The sequence below is a fragment of the Moesziomyces antarcticus genome, assembly GCF_000747765.1.
Source record: "Moesziomyces antarcticus DNA, scaffold: scaffold_v10002, strain JCM 10317, whole genome shotgun sequence".
In the NCBI taxonomy this organism is placed as follows: Eukaryota; Fungi; Basidiomycota; class Ustilaginomycetes; order Ustilaginales; family Ustilaginaceae; genus Moesziomyces; species Moesziomyces antarcticus.
This window is the reverse complement of record NW_014639008.1, coordinates 1,120,041-1,136,297: the sequence shown is the minus strand read 5'-3', so window position 1 is coordinate 1,136,297 and position 16,257 is coordinate 1,120,041. Positions and strand designations below refer to the sequence as shown.

Below are 16,257 nucleotides of genomic sequence, written 5' to 3'. Positions count from 1 at the left end.
CTTTTGAGATGAGAGAGACGAGAGCGCAGAGGTGAGGAAGCAAAGACGTTTAGATCTTGGCCATGGCGGCGACGTCGGTGGACTGGACGTAGTCCTCGCACTCGTCGATGATGCGCTCCTGGAGCTCGTCGAGCGAGACCTTGGCGTCCTCGACGACGAGGGAGCACTGGAGCTTGCTGACACCGTAGCCGATGGCGACGAGCTTGGTGGAGCCCCAGACGAGGCCGTCCATCTCGATGGCCTTGACGGAAGCCTCGAGCTCCTTCATGTCGGTCTCGTCGTCCCAAGGCTTGATGTCGAGGGTGACGAGCGACTTGGCGGCGGGGCCGGGGCCCTTGGCGGCCTTCTTCTTGTTGTACTCGGCAACACGCTCGGCCTTGATGCGCTCGGCCTCCTCGTCGACCTCGTCGTCGGAGCCGAAGAGGTCGACGTCATCGTCGTCCTCGGCAGCGGCGGGAGCGGCGGCGGCGAAGGTGGAGGAGAGGAGGGTGGCGGCCTTGGCCTTGTCACCGGTCAGGTCCTTGTGCTCAGCCTCGTACGAGGTGATGTGCTCGTACCAGCGGGCGACGTGGGCGAACTTGTCGGCGTCGGGGGCCTTGCCGAGAGCCTCGTGAACGGCGACATCGGCCTGCGAGGGCGAGTGGCTGATGATGAACGCAACGAAACAAAGTCAGCAACGTTGTCCCTCTGTGTGCGAGCGATCTTCTGCATGGCTGGCCGCACTGAGTCGCCGCGAACATGTGCCTCCCTCGAGGCTCCATCGTCCATACAAAGTGCCACGAGGACGGTGTTTGCATGGGAACAAGATCAGATAGCTTGGAAAAGTTGGGTTTCGTCAACGCAGAAAAGGTCGCGGGGTCTTAAGCCGCTGGGCTCGGAAACACGGACCAAAGCAAAATATTCATCATGTTGTTCGAGCAGGGTGCACGCCGTTTGGTGTACGAGCGTCATACTGGCGGAGCGTCTTCCTAGACATGCCGTGCGACGCGAGGCTTGCTTCAGGTCGGCAAAGCATGTCTGAGATGGAAAGCTGCGGCCTTCCTCCTGTCCTCCGTGGTGCGACTCAGTGTGGCGGTGTGCGAGAAGACAAGTGCAGAGGTGGTGCTTACCCGTCAACGTAGGACTTGTCGGCGAGGTAGCCGTCGAGCTTGGTGAGGTTAGCAGCCTGGGAGAAATCGGGGAGCGACATTGTGAAGTATGGGTGTGGGATGTGGTCGGTGGAGACGATAGTGCGGGCTCCCGCCACGGAACAACACTCGCTCGCCACAAGCCTCAGAGCGTCAGCGCAGCCAGCGTCTGGGGCCCGTCCGCACCAAAGCGTCCACGGCTCAGGAAGAAGGAAGAAAAAAAAAATTGGGACCCACAGCGCCGAAAAGTGAAGAAAATTCAGGCAGGGCGCCCTGCTGCTGCTGCCTTGCTGGAAGCCCCGCTCGGCGCTGCACTGGCCACTTCGCGCCAACCACAGGAGAGCTACACTCCTTCCTGCCTCGAAAAAGGCGCACAACTCCTCGCCCGGCCAGTGCTTGCAGGTGGCTGCTCTGGCGCGTGCCCAGCCCAAGAAAATTCAGAAATCGATTCGCCCACCCACCTGTGGCCTTGGGCCTTCAGCCTCCTTCTAGCAACGGCCTCTCAAAATAGCGGCCTCGCCCGATCACAGCCATTGGAGATTCTGTGCACGTGCCGACCATATCAAGATGTTCCTGCTGACGACCTCACACGTAGCAATTGACCGCATCCCGAATTCCGACTGCAGCCCTCAGACGCGGAGAACACGCCAGGGTCGCGGTCACTCGGTCGGCAAGCAGCAGCAGCAGCAGCGGTGATGCCGACGAGCAGCAATTCCCAAGAGAGCGTCGTGGCTCGAATCTGGAGAGCCTCCGCAGACAGATGCGAACACGAGCAGCTCGAGGATGTCGTCCATCATCTTCCTCCTCTTCAACCAGCTCCCTCTCCTCCAAGTGCAGTTGCTTGCCTTGCAGTCTCATCGCTGTCGGTAGCAAGCTTCCATCCGCAGGCAGCCGCACACATTTCAGACTAAAAGTACCACCACACCGCGCGCAACGCGCAACGCCCATCCTCCCTCGCGCACGCTGTCCACCTCCAGCAACCCTCACCCCGCTGCGTGACGACCAGCTGCGCCTCATCCTTCAATCACCGCCGCATCGACATCATCTTTGGCATGATGAAACAGCAGTCCGTCGCCACCGCGTCCGCCGCAGGGCCATCGAGAGCCCAGCCATCCGCTGCGGCCAACAAGCTCGGCGCCAAGAACAGCACGGGCATCGGCGGCTTGCCTGGCGGCGTCGTTGGTCCAGAAGCAGCCGGCCTGGATCCATCCGGTCCCGAGCATTTCTTCGTCACCCTCGCTGCCTATGCCGATGCGCTCGATGCGCTGCCGCTCGACCTCACCCGCAGCTTCTCTGACCTGCGAGAGCTCGATGCGGTGCTCGGCTCGCACCTCAACAGCCTGACAGCGCGTCTCAACCATCTTACCGCGCTCATCGAGGATCCCGACATCGACCAGGGCCAGCGTCTGCTTGCGCTCAAAGAAGTCGCCGAAGAGGCGCGCGCCTACAAAATGGGCGGTGAGGACAAGATCCGTGTCGCACTCAACACCGCCGAAACCATCATCAGCCATACCGACTACATCGATGCGCTCGACAGCCAGCTCGACCGCTTCGCCGAAATTTCGGCGCTGCTCAACCCCACCAAGCACCTCAAGCTCGAGCAGTACTATGTGCCCGGCGCCCTCAAGGACCGCAAGCTCATCTCGGCACTCGACAGCCACACGGGCGCAGCCGGCGGCGCGTCCGGCGCCGATGCCAACGGCGCATCCAGCTCCAAGAAGAAAAAGGTCGCTCAGATCGCCGCAGCAAGCGCAGCGGGCGGCAAGAGCCACCGAGCCGGAGATGCAACCGCGGTCTCTGGTTCCGCTGCAGGAACAGGCGCTTCTTCCAGCAGCAAGAAGCGCAAGGCCATCTCGGGTGCGGCGGTCGGTGGCTCAGGCTCCAACTCCAGCTCCAAGGTAGCCAAGACGGCGGCCTCGGGCAAAGGCGACGACGACGTCAAGTCGGCCGCCAACGGCTCGAGCTCGCACAAGAAGAAGACCGAGGGAGGCTCAAACGCGGGCGCGTCGGGATCCAAATCTAGCCAGCTGGCCAACAGCAACACGCGTCTGCCGCGCGCCGCGCATGCGCACAGCGGCTACACCGAGGACGACGAGGACGGCACGGGCGCGCGCAAGGACGGGTCGCGCCGGGCGGTGGGTGTGGATGCGGACGAGTCTTCGGCGAATCGCAGTCGCAACAGTCGTTCGGTTCGAGCGAGCGCGGCCGCACAGCGCAGCGACGACGATGACGACGATCTGGACGACGGCGATGCGGACGAGGAGGAGGAGGCGCACGCGCGCTCCAACACCAAGAGCCGCAGCCGGGCCGGGCGCACTGGGGCGAGCAACTCGCGCGCGCGCGGTGGTGCTGCCGCTGCCAACTCGCCGCACACGGGCTCCACGTCGGCCAGCCGCGCCGAGAGCCCTTCGTCCACGGCGGGTGGCGCGGGCGACGACGCCGACGAGGCGCGCTACTGCTTCTGCAACAACGTGTCGTACGGCGACATGATCGGATGCGACGACGACGACTGCGAACGCGAGTGGTTCCACCTCGGCTGCGTCGGCCTCACCAAGCCGCCCCAGGGCACCTGGTACTGCGAGGCCTGTCTGGAACGCAGGGCCAATGCGCGCGCCGCCAAATCCAAGAAGTCCAAGAGCTCCGGCGGCTCCAAGTCCAAGGTTCGCCGCTAGTGCACCCCAGCTCTGCTTTGTTGTGCTTTACTGTATACCATCTTGTTCCCGTTTGTACTTTGCGCCGTCCACCAATCCGATGTCTCTGCTCCGTCCGGCGGGTGTCTGTATATCGAATCTGGTCCAAGGCTGGATCGGCGATACGGGTTGGGATCGGCGACTTTGGGCGTGGGTGCGGCGAATTTTCGGGGGATTTCTAGGCGGCCTGGCGTCACCTGCAGCGACATGCCGAGGATCGACTTGTCGGCCATTTTCGCACCTTGGCCCCCAAAGAACCATCTGTCGAGTGGCAAGTTTCGCAACACTCTAGCCGAACCTCTCGCCGTGCGTTTTGAGCTTCCAGGGTGAGTCGACGGCAGAATCAAGCGCTGCCGAACAGGATCGCCCACGTCGTCACTCGCTCGCATGGCTAGCATGTGACAAAGTTTGCTCCGGCCGCCGTGAATTCGATGCAAGGCGGCCAGGGGCAGAGGCCAGGGTGTGCCGCAAACCGTTTCGTGGCGGTTCGGGTTGGGGATCGATGAGGCCGATCCGATCCGATACCAGTCCGCGCACGGCCAGGGGTTCAGAAGCATAGAGCTCTTGGAATCTCCGCTTTGAGCAGCGACAAGATTCGGTGGCGCTTGCGGTGGCGCTTGCGGTGTGGTGCTTGCGACAAAGTTCTCCGTAGCCAGTTTATACGCTCCCCGCCGGGCCCCGCTCGTATCACATATAACCCCAACCTCCCTCATCCCTTCACTCGCCCTTCACCCCTGCCAACCCCTTTACCACACATCTGCACAAAGATGACTTCGCCAGCAGCCTCTCCTCCCTCTTCGGTGCCCTCCTCGCCGCGCAGGAGTCTGTTCAGCCTTCCCGGGCTGGGCAAGAAGAACTACACCCCCTCTTCGGCTGACGGCGCCACCACGCCTGGCGGTCACATGACCACCATTGCGCAGACGCCCATCCTCGAATCGTCGAACCCGCTCGAGAAGGCGGTTGTGCCCTCGGAGGCGCGCGAGCAGCAGATCGTTGGTGTGCCCGGCGCCAAGCTCGAGAACGAAGTGGCCAAGATCCTGATTGCGCTCGACGGCACCGAGGCGGGCGACAAGGCATACAAGTACCTGCTGGAGAACAAGCTGCTACGAACCGACAGCCACGTGTTCCTGTGCACGGTGCTTCCCGCCAATGTCATTTCCACACCCTGGGTCGCCGGACCGCTCACCATCGACACGGAGAAGCACAACGAGCTGCTCAAGCAGATCCGTGCGCAGGCCATCGAGAAGCTCGAGCCGTACAAGGCACAGCTCAAGCAGAAGGGCTTCAACGTCACCATCCACGTGCTCCACGGCGACGCACGCGCAAGCTTGCTCCGCGTGGCCAACTACCACCACGTCGACCTCGTGCTCGTAGGCAAGAGGGAACGCAGCTGGAAGAAGGGCTTCGGTTCGTCGGGCACCGTATCGAGCTACCTCGTCTCGCACTCGACCGCACCCGTCCTCGTCATCAAGTAATAGATACCTCCCGACTCTCACCCCACTCGCCATCAATACCTGTTCGATAATTCCACTTGCGCACTGCAACGCAGGAGTGTGACGCCGTGAGAATTGTGCTGGAGAGCATACGCCAAACGGATACCAAAGATACAATAAGGAAACATGAGAGAACGACGGGTGTGATCTCGGGACAAAAGTCTGCGGATCGGTCGTGGTGGAGATTTGCTGATAAACTGCGAAAGTGTCGACGGGATGCAAGATGCGAGGCTACTCTAGTGCTCCCTTCCGATCTGGAGCCAGCGTGTGTCGGGGATGATGTTGCCCTTTGAGTTCTTCTTGACCTCAAGAGCGCCCCTTCCCCAACCAGTTCCAGTGACGCGTGCGTCCCAAGGCAGGTTCTCGGGGTACAGGCCCTGGAGGCCCGAGTTGGGTGCGGGGCACCAGTTGAGCAGATCTGCGATCTCGGGTGCCGAGCTCATGTACGGGTGGAATCGGCGCGTGGGATTTCGCTCGATGCGCTTGTCGCGCAGCCTGCCGTGGCATCCGTACATGTCCTTGTCAAAGAGGTTGTACGCCTTGACCTTTTCGCCGCGGTACTGGAGCTGCGACTCGGCTTCGCTGATGTCGTCGTCGACGCCGACGTACTGGAAGGTGCGCTCGCCGTTGCGCAGGAAACCCTGCGTATTCCACCGCACCGCCTTGGCGTGCAGCTCCTCGAAGCGGCCCTTCTTGAAGCCATAGCCGACGACCGTGATGCGGCCCGGGTAGTGGCCGGTGTACTCGCGGAAGCGCGCGATCGAAAACAGCAGGTTCTCGAAGCTGTCGAGCGCAAAGTTCTCGGTGGTCATCCTAGCATCCTGCAGGCCGTGCAGTGTGGCGACGGCTGCGTTGGCGTGTGCGAGCTGACCCACGGACGAGGAGCTGGAGGAGGACGACGACGACGAGGAGGTGGAGTTCGAGAGGCTGCCGGCGATCATGGGCAGCTCGAGACCTGCGGATACGGCGAGGGAAAAGTAGGATTCGGCTTCGGTCTGGAGCGAGTTGGGTCTTGTCTGGCCTCCGGAGAAGATGAGGAGAGCGCTGGGGTCCTCGTTGGTGAGCTGGAGGCCCTTTTCGATGTGCTTGTAGAAGGTCTTTACGCTTCCGCCCTTCTGATAGTCCTCGAGCACCCAGTTTTCGTCTCTGTCCTTGCCCTTGATGTCGCAGCCGGCCCAGATGGCGTGGCCTGTGACGATGACGAGGTGGTTGAGGTGGTCGGTGCCGTTGCGTGGCGGTGGGACGCTGTTGCTGAGCTGGTCGGGAGTGTAGCCGTGGAAGGACTGCCAGGAGTGCAGGCCGAGTGGTGGCGCGTTGGTGTGGCGCGAGAAGAGCATGTAGCGTAGGTTCATCAGACCCGAAAGCGCGGCGAATCCGAGCAGCAGCACCACGCCGAGATTTGTCACTCTGGAACGGGCCGAGAGGCGGTCGTGGAGCGAGACGCCGCCGGGCTGGCCACCGCCGCCATTGAGTGCGAGCGAGATGCCCGACTTGCGTGCGCCCGTCAGGAGCGATGTGGATCCGGACGCCTTGGGCACCATGGCGATAGGTATAGCGGAGGTGAGTGGTTGTTGCTCAAGACGAGGGTGAGAAGGAGGCAGTGTGCAGAGTGCAGAGTGCTGTTTGTGGAGCCATCCCCGCGCCCATCCTTCGCAGCAATCACGTTTGTGCTGCTTTGCTGCAGCTGCGCTTGTCGCCCTTCTCAGCTGGAGAGCCTGCCCGCCCCACGCGATCCCAATTTTAGCCTGCGGCCCAGCCGTTCCGTCTGCTGCCTCTCGCCCGTCTGTGCGTGCGTGTTCGATTTTTCGAACCGGCCTTCAAATCAGCCAGCCAGCCAGCCAGCCAGCCAGAGCGCGCACCCACTTTCACCTCGGCGTTACTGCTCTCAGGGTGCATACACTTCCACCCGAACGCCGAGCCCAGGATGTCATCCGCAACCATCCACTTGATTGCACAACGGTAGCCACTCGAAAGCTGGCCGTATCCGTCAGATTTCATTTGCCCTGCTTGACATAATGGTGCCATTAACCATCCAGTGACTTGCCTTTGACGTGCGTTGGGCGCCAACATCTTGGTTGCCGCACGCTCAAAGCTTTCGCAAACGGACCGCGAAAAAACGAATTCCGCGCTGAAACCGAAAAGAAATCAAGGCCACGAAACTCGGCACAGAAAATAACAGGGGCTGTTGTCTCTGACGACGTAACACCGTAGAGCCTGGCCGCACCTCCACACCCGCATGCACGGTTGCCTCAGTCAGCCCTGCTCGACATGCATCCTCTTACGCTGCAACACATCCACCCTCGTCGAGAGCCACCAACCACACCACGTCGCGCCAACGACCATGTCAGATATCCGTCAAAAGAGCATCGACTTTCTCAGCGACTCGATCGCGGCAGCCACTGGTGGGCAGGCAGCCGACTCGGCAGCCCAACAGCTCGAACAGGCCATCTACGACAAAGCGGGCCAGTCGACGTCCAACGACTACCGTGGCGAAGTCCGTAGCATCGGCCTGACACTCAAGAAGGACAATCCACAGCTTGCGCAGGATGTGGTGCAGGGTCGCATCGCCCCAACAGATCTCGTCAACATGTCGCAAGAGGTAAGTCAACTCAGGTATGGCCAGAAACGGGCTCTCCTCTTAACCTCCATTCTTGAGTGCTGTGGCTGCAGGAGATGAAAACCGAAAAGCAGGCGCAGGAAGATGCCGAGCTTCGGCAACAAAACCTGGACGCGTCCGTTGGTGTGGACGAGCTGGATCCACAGTACGGCACCATGTCCACCTCGCAATCGCGCATGCAAGAAGAGGCCACCTACGGCGAAGCAGGCGAGGCCTCGTACGACGGCGGCGCAGAAGGCGAATTCAAGGCACGAGCCCAGCCCAAAGTCGGAGAGGCCATGCGCGGGATCGAGTTCGAAACCGGCGGCCTTTGACATGTCCACAATACTTCACACGCAGCTGTACGGCAATCACAACAGCCACCGCCGGAGTCCTTTGAGATGATAGTACAATTGAGTCGTAGCTCCGACGGCGAAAGCTCGTCGTTTCGGTGTCAGATAATGCTGCAGAGAGGTACAAATACAGGTGGTGGAAATGCAAGTGGGGAAGCTGATGGGATCCAAGCAGAAGCGATCTCGTCTCGACCCAGCCATGTCGGCCCCTTGGTATCGTTGGGTGAGGGTGTGTCGCCTTTTTACATGGGGCGACCGGCAGCTGCGGCAGCCGCTTGCGCGCGCGACTCGGCCAGCTTGGCCTGCTCCTCGGCACGACGCTTCTTGCCTTCTTCCGCGAGGATCGCGAGCGCGTCGTGGTCGATCTTGGGCTCCACGTGCTTCTCGTAGTTGCCCGCGCTGAGGTTCTTCTCGTACGCCTCGCCGATGGCAGCGAACAGCTGGTCCAGGTTCTCGATCGCGTCACGCAGCGCATCCAGAGCCGAAGCGCGGTCTACAAATCGCATGATCAAGAAAGCAAGCGTGGAAAAAGAGTCAGCGAACTGCATCATTGTGGCTCCGTTCGACGACGACGATGACGCTGCCACCGCTTCGAGATGCACGCCTTGGACCATAAAGTGGCTCAGTAGGAACGATTGTACAAGAATCTAAAAAAATCTTCGTCAAGCTCCACGCAACCTGGCAGGCTGATGGGCACGTACGATCCCTTTTTCTCATCTCGGCCGGCCAAGGCGATGGCGATCTCGTGCGGTGATGTGCGTCGTGTCGTCCTTTGCAGCGTCGCGGTGCGCGAACTTACCATACATCTGGACGCGGAGGTGGATCTTGTTTTCCGAAGGATGCGGGTTGCTGTAACCGCAGAACTCGACTCGGGGGCTGTGATCAGAACGAAGAGCAGCGGTACGTCAGCGTCTTTGATTCCAACCGGTTCCAACGGTATCAAGACCATTGCCAGTGTCGCCGGTCTTGCGAGCGACAAAGCCTCAGCAACGAAGAATTCCATTATTGTATTTCCCCCACCACTACTATGTACCAATGCGACTTGGCCAATTCGTGTAAAGCACAATAGTATAAAAGTATCATCTCGGTAGCGTCGTCGGATGCAAGGCTGGATACGACACTGGCAAGGTTGTACGATATGGAAGCGACTTACTCTTTCATGATCATGTATCGGAGCGAGTTGCCGAGCGTGTGGTCCTCCTCCTTGAGGCAAAAGGTAACGGCGGAGAAGTCGGGCTCGTAGCCAGGAAGCAGGGTGAGCTTGTCGGCGATGGAGGCAGGACCATCTCCCATCACCTCGGCGAGGTTGGGGTTCGACATGTTGCCAAGCAGTGCGAACCAGCGACGGATAGAGAAGGGGAAGGGTGTTGAGGTGAAGAGGGAGGATGATTGAGCTCGTATGGCGGTTGGTTGCCTCGAGACTGACCCAAAATTTTCGGAGAGCACTTTCTTCCAACACTCCACCTTTTTGCCGCCTCGGGTAGCTGATCGAGGGCGAGTGTTTTCGCACGAGAAATTGCACCGCACCCGATCGAAATGGGATTTTCCGATCGAAAATCCAGGACGGCTGGCCGGCTGGCTATCGGCGACGGCGCGTCTTGGACGGTCGGCGCCGACGAAGCAGCACCAGGCCAGTGTCGGCTGAGCTCGATCCTGAGCAGCGCGCGCGAGTGGTGGCAGAGGGTGGGAAAAGGGAGGGAACAGCGTGTCGTGATTCGAGCTCGAGGCGGCGCCAGGGCAGAGGCCCTCGAATCCCCAAACTGGCGAGGCTGAGGCTGAGCCCTCACCCAGGCCCTTCACTGGGTTCGCCTCGCCTCGCCTCGCCTCGCCTTTGCTCAGGGAGCTGCGAAGCGTCCGAAAATCGCATCGACATCCCATCCTGCTTTGGCCTGCCCTCCGCCGCAACTTGCAACCGCGACCGCGAACGCATCCGCCTCTGCCACTGCATCCACCTCGCAATCCCAGCTCGAACACGCTTCGCATCCAATATTCCTTCGTGACTGTTGGTCTCGTTGCGTAGCCCCCCCGTTGTCACCGCCCACGCCGCCATCGACGCCACGGCTCTCGCCAATCTCGGCATCGACCCCACCGTCCTTCACCTCGGCCGCCATCGCCGCACCCACCCTCGCCATCCATCCCGCCCGCGACCGCACGATCGTTCATTCATCCGCGCTTTCATCAGCCGCGCGCCGAGTCGACGTGATCCACCTCGATCTCCTAGTCATCACTACCTCCGTCCATCCATCACGCTCCTTTCATCTCGACCGTCGCCGCAGCGACCCATCCCGCGCCGCGCGCATCACCAGCTCACCTTGGCTCCCTCCACGCCACGCAACTGGCAATCCAATCGAGCCCGACGCGACGCGCTCTTCCTACTCCTTGGCTGCTCGAGCACATCTCGCCTCCTCCTCCTTTGCTCGTAGAGCTCGCCTCGTTGACGTCGCCGGACCATCGTCATGTCGTCCACCATCGCCAACGGCGCCACCAACGGCTCTGCGCCCAACGGGCAGCAGCCAGCGCTCAGCGCGCAAGCACAACAGATGCTCACAGGCATGACCAAAGAGAGGCTCCACGGCATGATCGCCCGCATGCAGCAGCTCAAGGCCAGCGGCGTCAACGAGTCCACCAGCCAGGAGTACGCAACTCTCGTCAGCACCCTCAAAATGTTCCAGCAGTACCAGGCGATGCGCCAGCAACAGGCCGTCGCCATGCAGGCGCGAGCTGCCGGTCAGCCCCAAGCTCGAGCCTCGTCGACAGCACAGCAGCCATCCGCACCCTCACCATCGGCCACCGCCGCCGCCGCCGCCGCTACAACGCCAGCTGCCGACGCTTCCAGCACCAACGGCATCGTCGTCAAGACCGAGAACGACATCGCTCGCTCCCTCAGTCCCGCCAATTTTACACCTGAGCAGCTGAATGCGCTCAAGACGCAGATCATCGCCTTCAAGCTCATCTCGCGCAACCAGCCGCTCCCCTCGCACCTCCAGGAAGCCATCTTGGCCGCCGACCGCGAGTCCGAAGCTCAGGACGCCAAGAAGGCCGAGCCGCTCGCCAGTGCAACACAGGTCGCCGCTGCCGCCATCGCTTCGGCCGACAAGAGCACCACGGACGACGCGAGCAAGCCCGGCTCGTCCAAGGAAGGCGCTGCCGACGCCGCCGCCGCCGCCACTAGCAACAGCGCAGCCGAGAGCATCGCCGAAATCCCGAGACCACCAAGTCCAAAGCATGACCCGAGCAGCTCCATCTACCCGTACAACGCCTACGTCCATCCCTTTTCCTACATTTCCAAGCCTCTGCTCGAGGACGAAGAGTACACCGCCACCAAGCAGCAGCGCCTCTTGATACCCAGCCTCATGCCCGCAGGCCTCGAGCCCCGCCTGTTGTTGGAAGAGCGCGACCGCTTCGTACAGGCGCGCATCCGCCAACGTATCCGCGAACTCGAGTCCTTCCCCGCCGACATGTCGCAGAACCCCACCATGGCGAGCCTCAAGGGCAAGGAGAACGCGCACGACCTACAATCCCAGCTCAACGGAAGCCTCCAAGGCGACAATGCCAAGTTGAAAGCACTCATCGAGCTCAAATCGCTCCACCTGCTCGAAAAGCAAAAGCAGCTTCGCGAGCAGGTCGTCCAGAGCCTCAACCTCGCCACCACCCTCGGTCTCGACCGTGTCGCCTTCCGACGTGTCAAGAAGCAGACGCTCCGCGATGCACGCATGACCGAGCAGCTCGAGCGCAAGCAGCGCGTCGAACGCGAGAAGCGCGCTAGGCAAAAGCACATCGACTACCTCAGCACCATCTGCAACCATGGACGAGACCTCGTGTCGGCGCACACCAAGGCCAATGACCAGGCACGCAGATTCGGTCGCGCCATGCTCAAGTTCCACGCCGACAGCGAGAAGGAAGAGCAGAAGCGAGTCGAGAGGATCGCCAAGGAGCGTCTCAACGCGCTCAAGGCAGACGACGAGGAGGCCTACCTCAAGCTCATCGACACCGCAAAGGACACGCGTATCACCCACCTCTTGCGACAGACCGACGCCTACCTCGACAGTCTCGCCCAAGCCGTGCAGGCGCAGCAGAACGACGACGTCCACGCAGAAGCCATCGCCGCAGAGCGTCAAAACGAAGACACCTCCAACCAGGAGATCGGCGTGGCGGTCGACGAAACCATGTTTGGCGCCACGCGTCAGGACGATCCGAGCGAAGACCGCGGCAAGGTCGACTATTACTCGGTGGCACACCGCATCACCGAGCGCGTCATCCAGCAGCCGACGATTCTCTCGGGTGGCACGCTCAAAGAGTACCAGATGAAGGGTCTTCAGTGGATGATCTCGCTCTACAACAACCGTCTCAACGGCATTCTGGCCGACGAGATGGGTCTGGGCAAGACCATCCAGACCATCTCGCTCATCACCTTCCTCATGGAGTACAAGAAGCAGAACGGTCCCTTCCTCGTCATCGTGCCTTTGTCGACGCTCACCAACTGGGTCAACGAGTTCAACAAGTGGGCGCCCTCGGTCTCGACGCTCGTCTACAAGGGTACGCCCAACGTGCGAAAGCAGCTCACGGGTCGTCTGCGCTCGATGAACTTCCAGGTGCTGCTCACCACCTACGAGTACATCATCAAGGACAAGCACCTGCTCGGCAAGATCAAATGGGTCCACATGATCATTGACGAGGGTCACCGCATGAAGAACACGCAGTCCAAGCTCACCATCACGCTCACGCAGTTCTACACCAGTCGCTACCGCCTCCTTCTGACCGGTACGCCGCTGCAGAACAACCTGCCCGAGCTGTGGGCGCTGCTCAACTTTGTGCTGCCCAGGATCTTCAACTCGGTCAAGAGCTTCGACGAGTGGTTCAACACGCCCTTCACCAACACCGGCAACGAGGGCGGCATGATGCTCAACGAAGAAGAGGCCCTGCTCATCATCAAGCGTCTCCACAAGGTGCTCCGTCCCTTCCTGCTGCGTCGTCTCAAGAAGGACGTCGCCTCCGAGCTGCCAGACAAGGTGGAGAAGGTGATCAAGTGCAAGATGAGCGCGCTCCAGCTCAAGCTCTACCAGCAGATGAAGAAGCACAAGATGATCCTGTCGGGCGAAGACAACAGCACCGCCGGCAAGAAGGCCAAGCCGCAGGGTATTCGAGGTCTGCAGAACGCCATCATGCAGCTGCGAAAGATCTGCAACCACCCTTACGTGTTCGAGCAGGTCGAGCTGGCCATCAACCCGACCAAGGAAAACGGTCCCGACCTCTACCGTTCAGCAGGCAAGTTTGAGCTGCTCGACCGCCTGCTGCCCAAGCTCTTCGCCACCAAGCATCGCGTGCTCATCTTCTTCCAGATGACTGCCATCATGGACATCATGGAGGACTTCCTGCGATACCGCGGCTTCAAGTACCTCCGTCTCGACGGTTCTACCAAGCCGGACGACCGATCGCAGCTGCTCAAGATGTTCAACGCGCCCGGTTCCGAGTACTTTGTCTTCATCCTGTCCACACGTGCCGGTGGTCTGGGTCTCAACCTGCAGTCGGCCGACACGGTCATCATCTACGACTCGGACTGGAACCCGCATCAGGACTTGCAGGCGCAGGATCGAGCGCACCGTATTGGTCAGAAGATGGAGGTGCGTATCCTACGTCTCGTCACGGAGAAGTCGGTGGAAGAGACGATCTTGGCGCGAGCGCAGGACAAGCTCGAGATCGAGGGCAAGGTCATCCAGGCCGGTAAATTCGACAACCAGGCCACCGCCGACGAGCGAGAGCTGCTGCTGCGAGCCATGTTAGAAGCCGACAATGACGACGAAGACGAGGACGACGGCGACTTCAACGACGACGAGCTCAACCAGCTGCTCGCGCGTGGCGAGCACGAGGTCCCCATCTTCCAGCAGATCGACAAGGAGCGCCAGCAGAAGGACGAAGAATTCTGGAGGTCCCTGGGCTACAAGGGCAAGCTGCCGGAGCGCCTCATGCAGGAGAGCGAGCTGCCGTCCGTGTACCAGCAGGACTTTGATGCGGACAACGTCTTGGCTGAGAACGCCGAGGAGGAGCAGCCGACGACGCGTAAGAGGAACGTGGTGCACTACGACGATGGCCTTACAGAGGACCAATTCCTGCGTGCGCTGGAAGACGACGACGTGGACATCAACGACATTGTCGAGCGCAAGCGTGAACGCATCGAGAAGCGTCGCGCCAAAGCGATGATGCAGTCCTTGGACTCGACCGAGGGCACGCCAGATCCCGAGACCGGTCGACGCAAGAAGGGCGGACGCGGACGAGGCATCGGTGCGAGCGAGACGCCGGAGCCGTCGCCCGGACCGTCGGGACGCAAGCGCAAGCGCTTGGGAGTCGCCTCCATGGACGGCTCGCCCGACTACGAGGAGAGTCCGTCGGCAGCGCGCATTGCGCAGCCCAAGCGACGCAAGACGGGCGGCGAAGACGACGTGCGCGACCGCATCAAGTATGCGCTCAACCAGTGCTACCGCGCGGTCGAGGCGTGTCTGGAGCCCGAGACGGGCAGGAAGAGATGTCTGCTCTTCCTCGACGTACCGAGGAAGAGCGACTATCCGGACTACCACGTCATTATCGAGAAGCCGATCGCCATGCGACAGATCAAGCGCCGGATCGACAACCGCACGTTCCGACGCGTCGACACGTGTCGCGACGAATTCCACCTCATGGTCCGCAACGCAAAGACGTACAACCAAGAGGGCTCGTGGGTCTACAACGACGCTGTCGAGCTGCAGAAGGCCTTTGATGCGACCTACGACATGCTGTGCAGGTTCAGCGGCCTGCCCGGATCGGAAAACGAAGGCGAAGTGCCAAGCGGAGGCGGCGAGACGCGGGATACCTCGGTGGCAGGCGATGACGACGAAGAGGGAGATGAGGACGAAGAAGACGAGAAGCCTCAGGTCGCCGCGCCCAGAGGCATCAAGATCAAGCTGGGCAAGAGATCCAAGCCCAAGAAGGGAAAAGAGTCGGATGACGACGAGTAGTGTAGCAGTCCGGACTCAAGACCTTCTCACACACACAAAAATCCCCCATTTATTTTCGTAACCCACTGTTTCAGGTGGTTGTCTTTCAATGATTAGGTCTTTCAAATTCCACGCCAGACTGTCCGAAGGCGACCGAGGGCGACCGATGGTGAATGGTCTGAGATGCTTGATGGTGGACGGTTGTGGATGCTGTAATGCGGTTGCGGTGTCAGTCTCGACTGGCGAGTTCATTGTCGTTGACCCGTCCGACGATGAGTCGATCCTGTCCGCGGTCTCGAGTGGCAGCGATTCGCCTCACGATCCGTCGGGCGATTGGCCATCCGAGTCGTCCTCGAGTGGCTTAGCGGCCACCTCCAATCACGCCGCCTATAGACCGCCAAAGCGCCGACGGACGCGATGATGATAGCGTTGTCGTGAAGACGCTCGATACAGCGACTCGTCGACAGTGTCGCACGTGGCATTGCGTCGCCGCACCTTCTTTTCGCCACGTCGACCTTCCGCCCCACGCTCGTCTACTCCGTCCCGTCTTGCCTCGTTTCTGTGTCGCGTTCCGAGTTTCGTGTTTCTTGTTTCGGTCGGATCAGACGCAGGCGGAGCCCTCGCGGCTTTTCATTGCCGCACATGTACCGTAGTCTCCGTCTCGTCCGCAAAATTTAGTCGTTCCGATTGATCGATACTTTGAGGTCTGCGTGCAACGTGTTTGGTGAACTGGCGACGCACGAGTGGTGCGTGCCGTGGGCCACGACGGGGACGGCAGTCGGCCGAGAGGACGGGCGCGGGCGGCACGACTATGGCGGGTCTTTACACAATGTCATCGCATACGCGAACACCATTAGTCGTCCGGTTCCGGGCCGTTCCGCTTCGGTAGACGTCCGCCCGACGACGGCAATAAGCAGGGCCATCTGCTCCAGGTGACAACAAACCTATCAAGGACAGGGCACTTGCGCCTCGCCCGGCGATGTCAATAAGCAGGGCCATCTGCTCCAGGTCACAACAAACCTATCAAGGA

General features: G+C 61.0%; 8 protein-coding genes across 8 annotated transcripts in view; 5 read left to right on the top strand and 3 right to left on the bottom strand.

Moving 5' to 3' along the window:
• Window positions 1-49: 49 nt before the first annotated feature.
• PAN0_002c1302 (translation elongation factor 1 subunit beta) lies at window positions 50-1,189 on the bottom strand (the record flags this gene model as incomplete). The annotated part of the gene is made up of 2 exons (XM_014803469.1): window positions 50-644; window positions 1,110-1,189. The coding sequence occupies 2 exons, from the start codon at window positions 1,187-1,189 to the stop codon at window positions 50-52; spliced, it is 675 nt and encodes a 224-aa protein (XP_014658955.1).
• Window positions 1,190-2,179: 990 nt separating this feature from the next.
• On the top strand, window positions 2,180-3,799 carry PAN0_002d1301 (uncharacterized protein; the record flags this gene model as incomplete). Its single annotated transcript, XM_014803468.1, has 1 exon — window positions 2,180-3,799. One exon carries the CDS (start codon window positions 2,180-2,182, stop codon window positions 3,797-3,799), a length of 1,620 nt encoding a protein of 539 aa, XP_014658954.1.
• Window positions 3,800-4,584: 785 nt separating this feature from the next.
• PAN0_002d1300 (uncharacterized protein) lies at window positions 4,585-5,292 on the top strand (the record flags this gene model as incomplete). The annotated part of the gene is made up of 1 exon (XM_014803467.1): window positions 4,585-5,292. One exon carries the CDS (start codon window positions 4,585-4,587, stop codon window positions 5,290-5,292), a length of 708 nt encoding a protein of 235 aa, XP_014658953.1.
• A 254-nt stretch (window positions 5,293-5,546) lies between these two features.
• On the bottom strand, window positions 5,547-6,851 carry PAN0_002c1299 (cytoplasm protein; the record flags this gene model as incomplete). Its single annotated transcript, XM_014803466.1, has 1 exon — window positions 5,547-6,851. One exon carries the CDS (start codon window positions 6,849-6,851, stop codon window positions 5,547-5,549), a length of 1,305 nt encoding a protein of 434 aa, XP_014658952.1.
• An 800-nt stretch (window positions 6,852-7,651) lies between these two features.
• Window positions 7,652-8,241, top strand: PAN0_002d1298 (uncharacterized protein; the record flags this gene model as incomplete). The annotated part of the gene is made up of 2 exons (XM_014803465.1): window positions 7,652-7,909; window positions 7,981-8,241. The coding sequence occupies 2 exons, from the start codon at window positions 7,652-7,654 to the stop codon at window positions 8,239-8,241; spliced, it is 519 nt and encodes a 172-aa protein (XP_014658951.1).
• Window positions 8,242-8,501: 260 nt separating this feature from the next.
• PAN0_002c1297 (DNA-directed RNA polymerase) lies at window positions 8,502-10,391 on the bottom strand (the record flags this gene model as incomplete). The annotated part of the gene is made up of 4 exons (XM_014803464.1): window positions 8,502-8,863; window positions 9,059-9,135; window positions 9,413-10,102; window positions 10,186-10,391. 4 exons carry the CDS (start codon window positions 10,389-10,391, stop codon window positions 8,502-8,504), a joined length of 1,335 nt encoding a protein of 444 aa, XP_014658950.1.
• A 324-nt stretch (window positions 10,392-10,715) lies between these two features.
• On the top strand, window positions 10,716-15,248 carry PAN0_002d1296 (RSC complex subunit; the record flags this gene model as incomplete). Its single annotated transcript, XM_014803463.1, has 1 exon — window positions 10,716-15,248. One exon carries the CDS (start codon window positions 10,716-10,718, stop codon window positions 15,246-15,248), a length of 4,533 nt encoding a protein of 1,510 aa, XP_014658949.1.
• A 621-nt stretch (window positions 15,249-15,869) lies between these two features.
• The window catches only part of PAN0_002d1295 (uncharacterized protein), a gene marked incomplete at both ends in the record, with an annotated part of 1,029 nt that continues 641 nt past the window's right edge, over window positions 15,870-16,257 (top strand). The window contains 2 exons of the mRNA XM_014803462.1: window positions 15,870-15,890; window positions 16,085-16,159. Coding sequence (XP_014658948.1) covers window positions 15,870-15,890; window positions 16,085-16,159 — 96 coding nt within the window. The remainder of the gene's footprint in view (window positions 15,891-16,084; window positions 16,160-16,257) is intronic.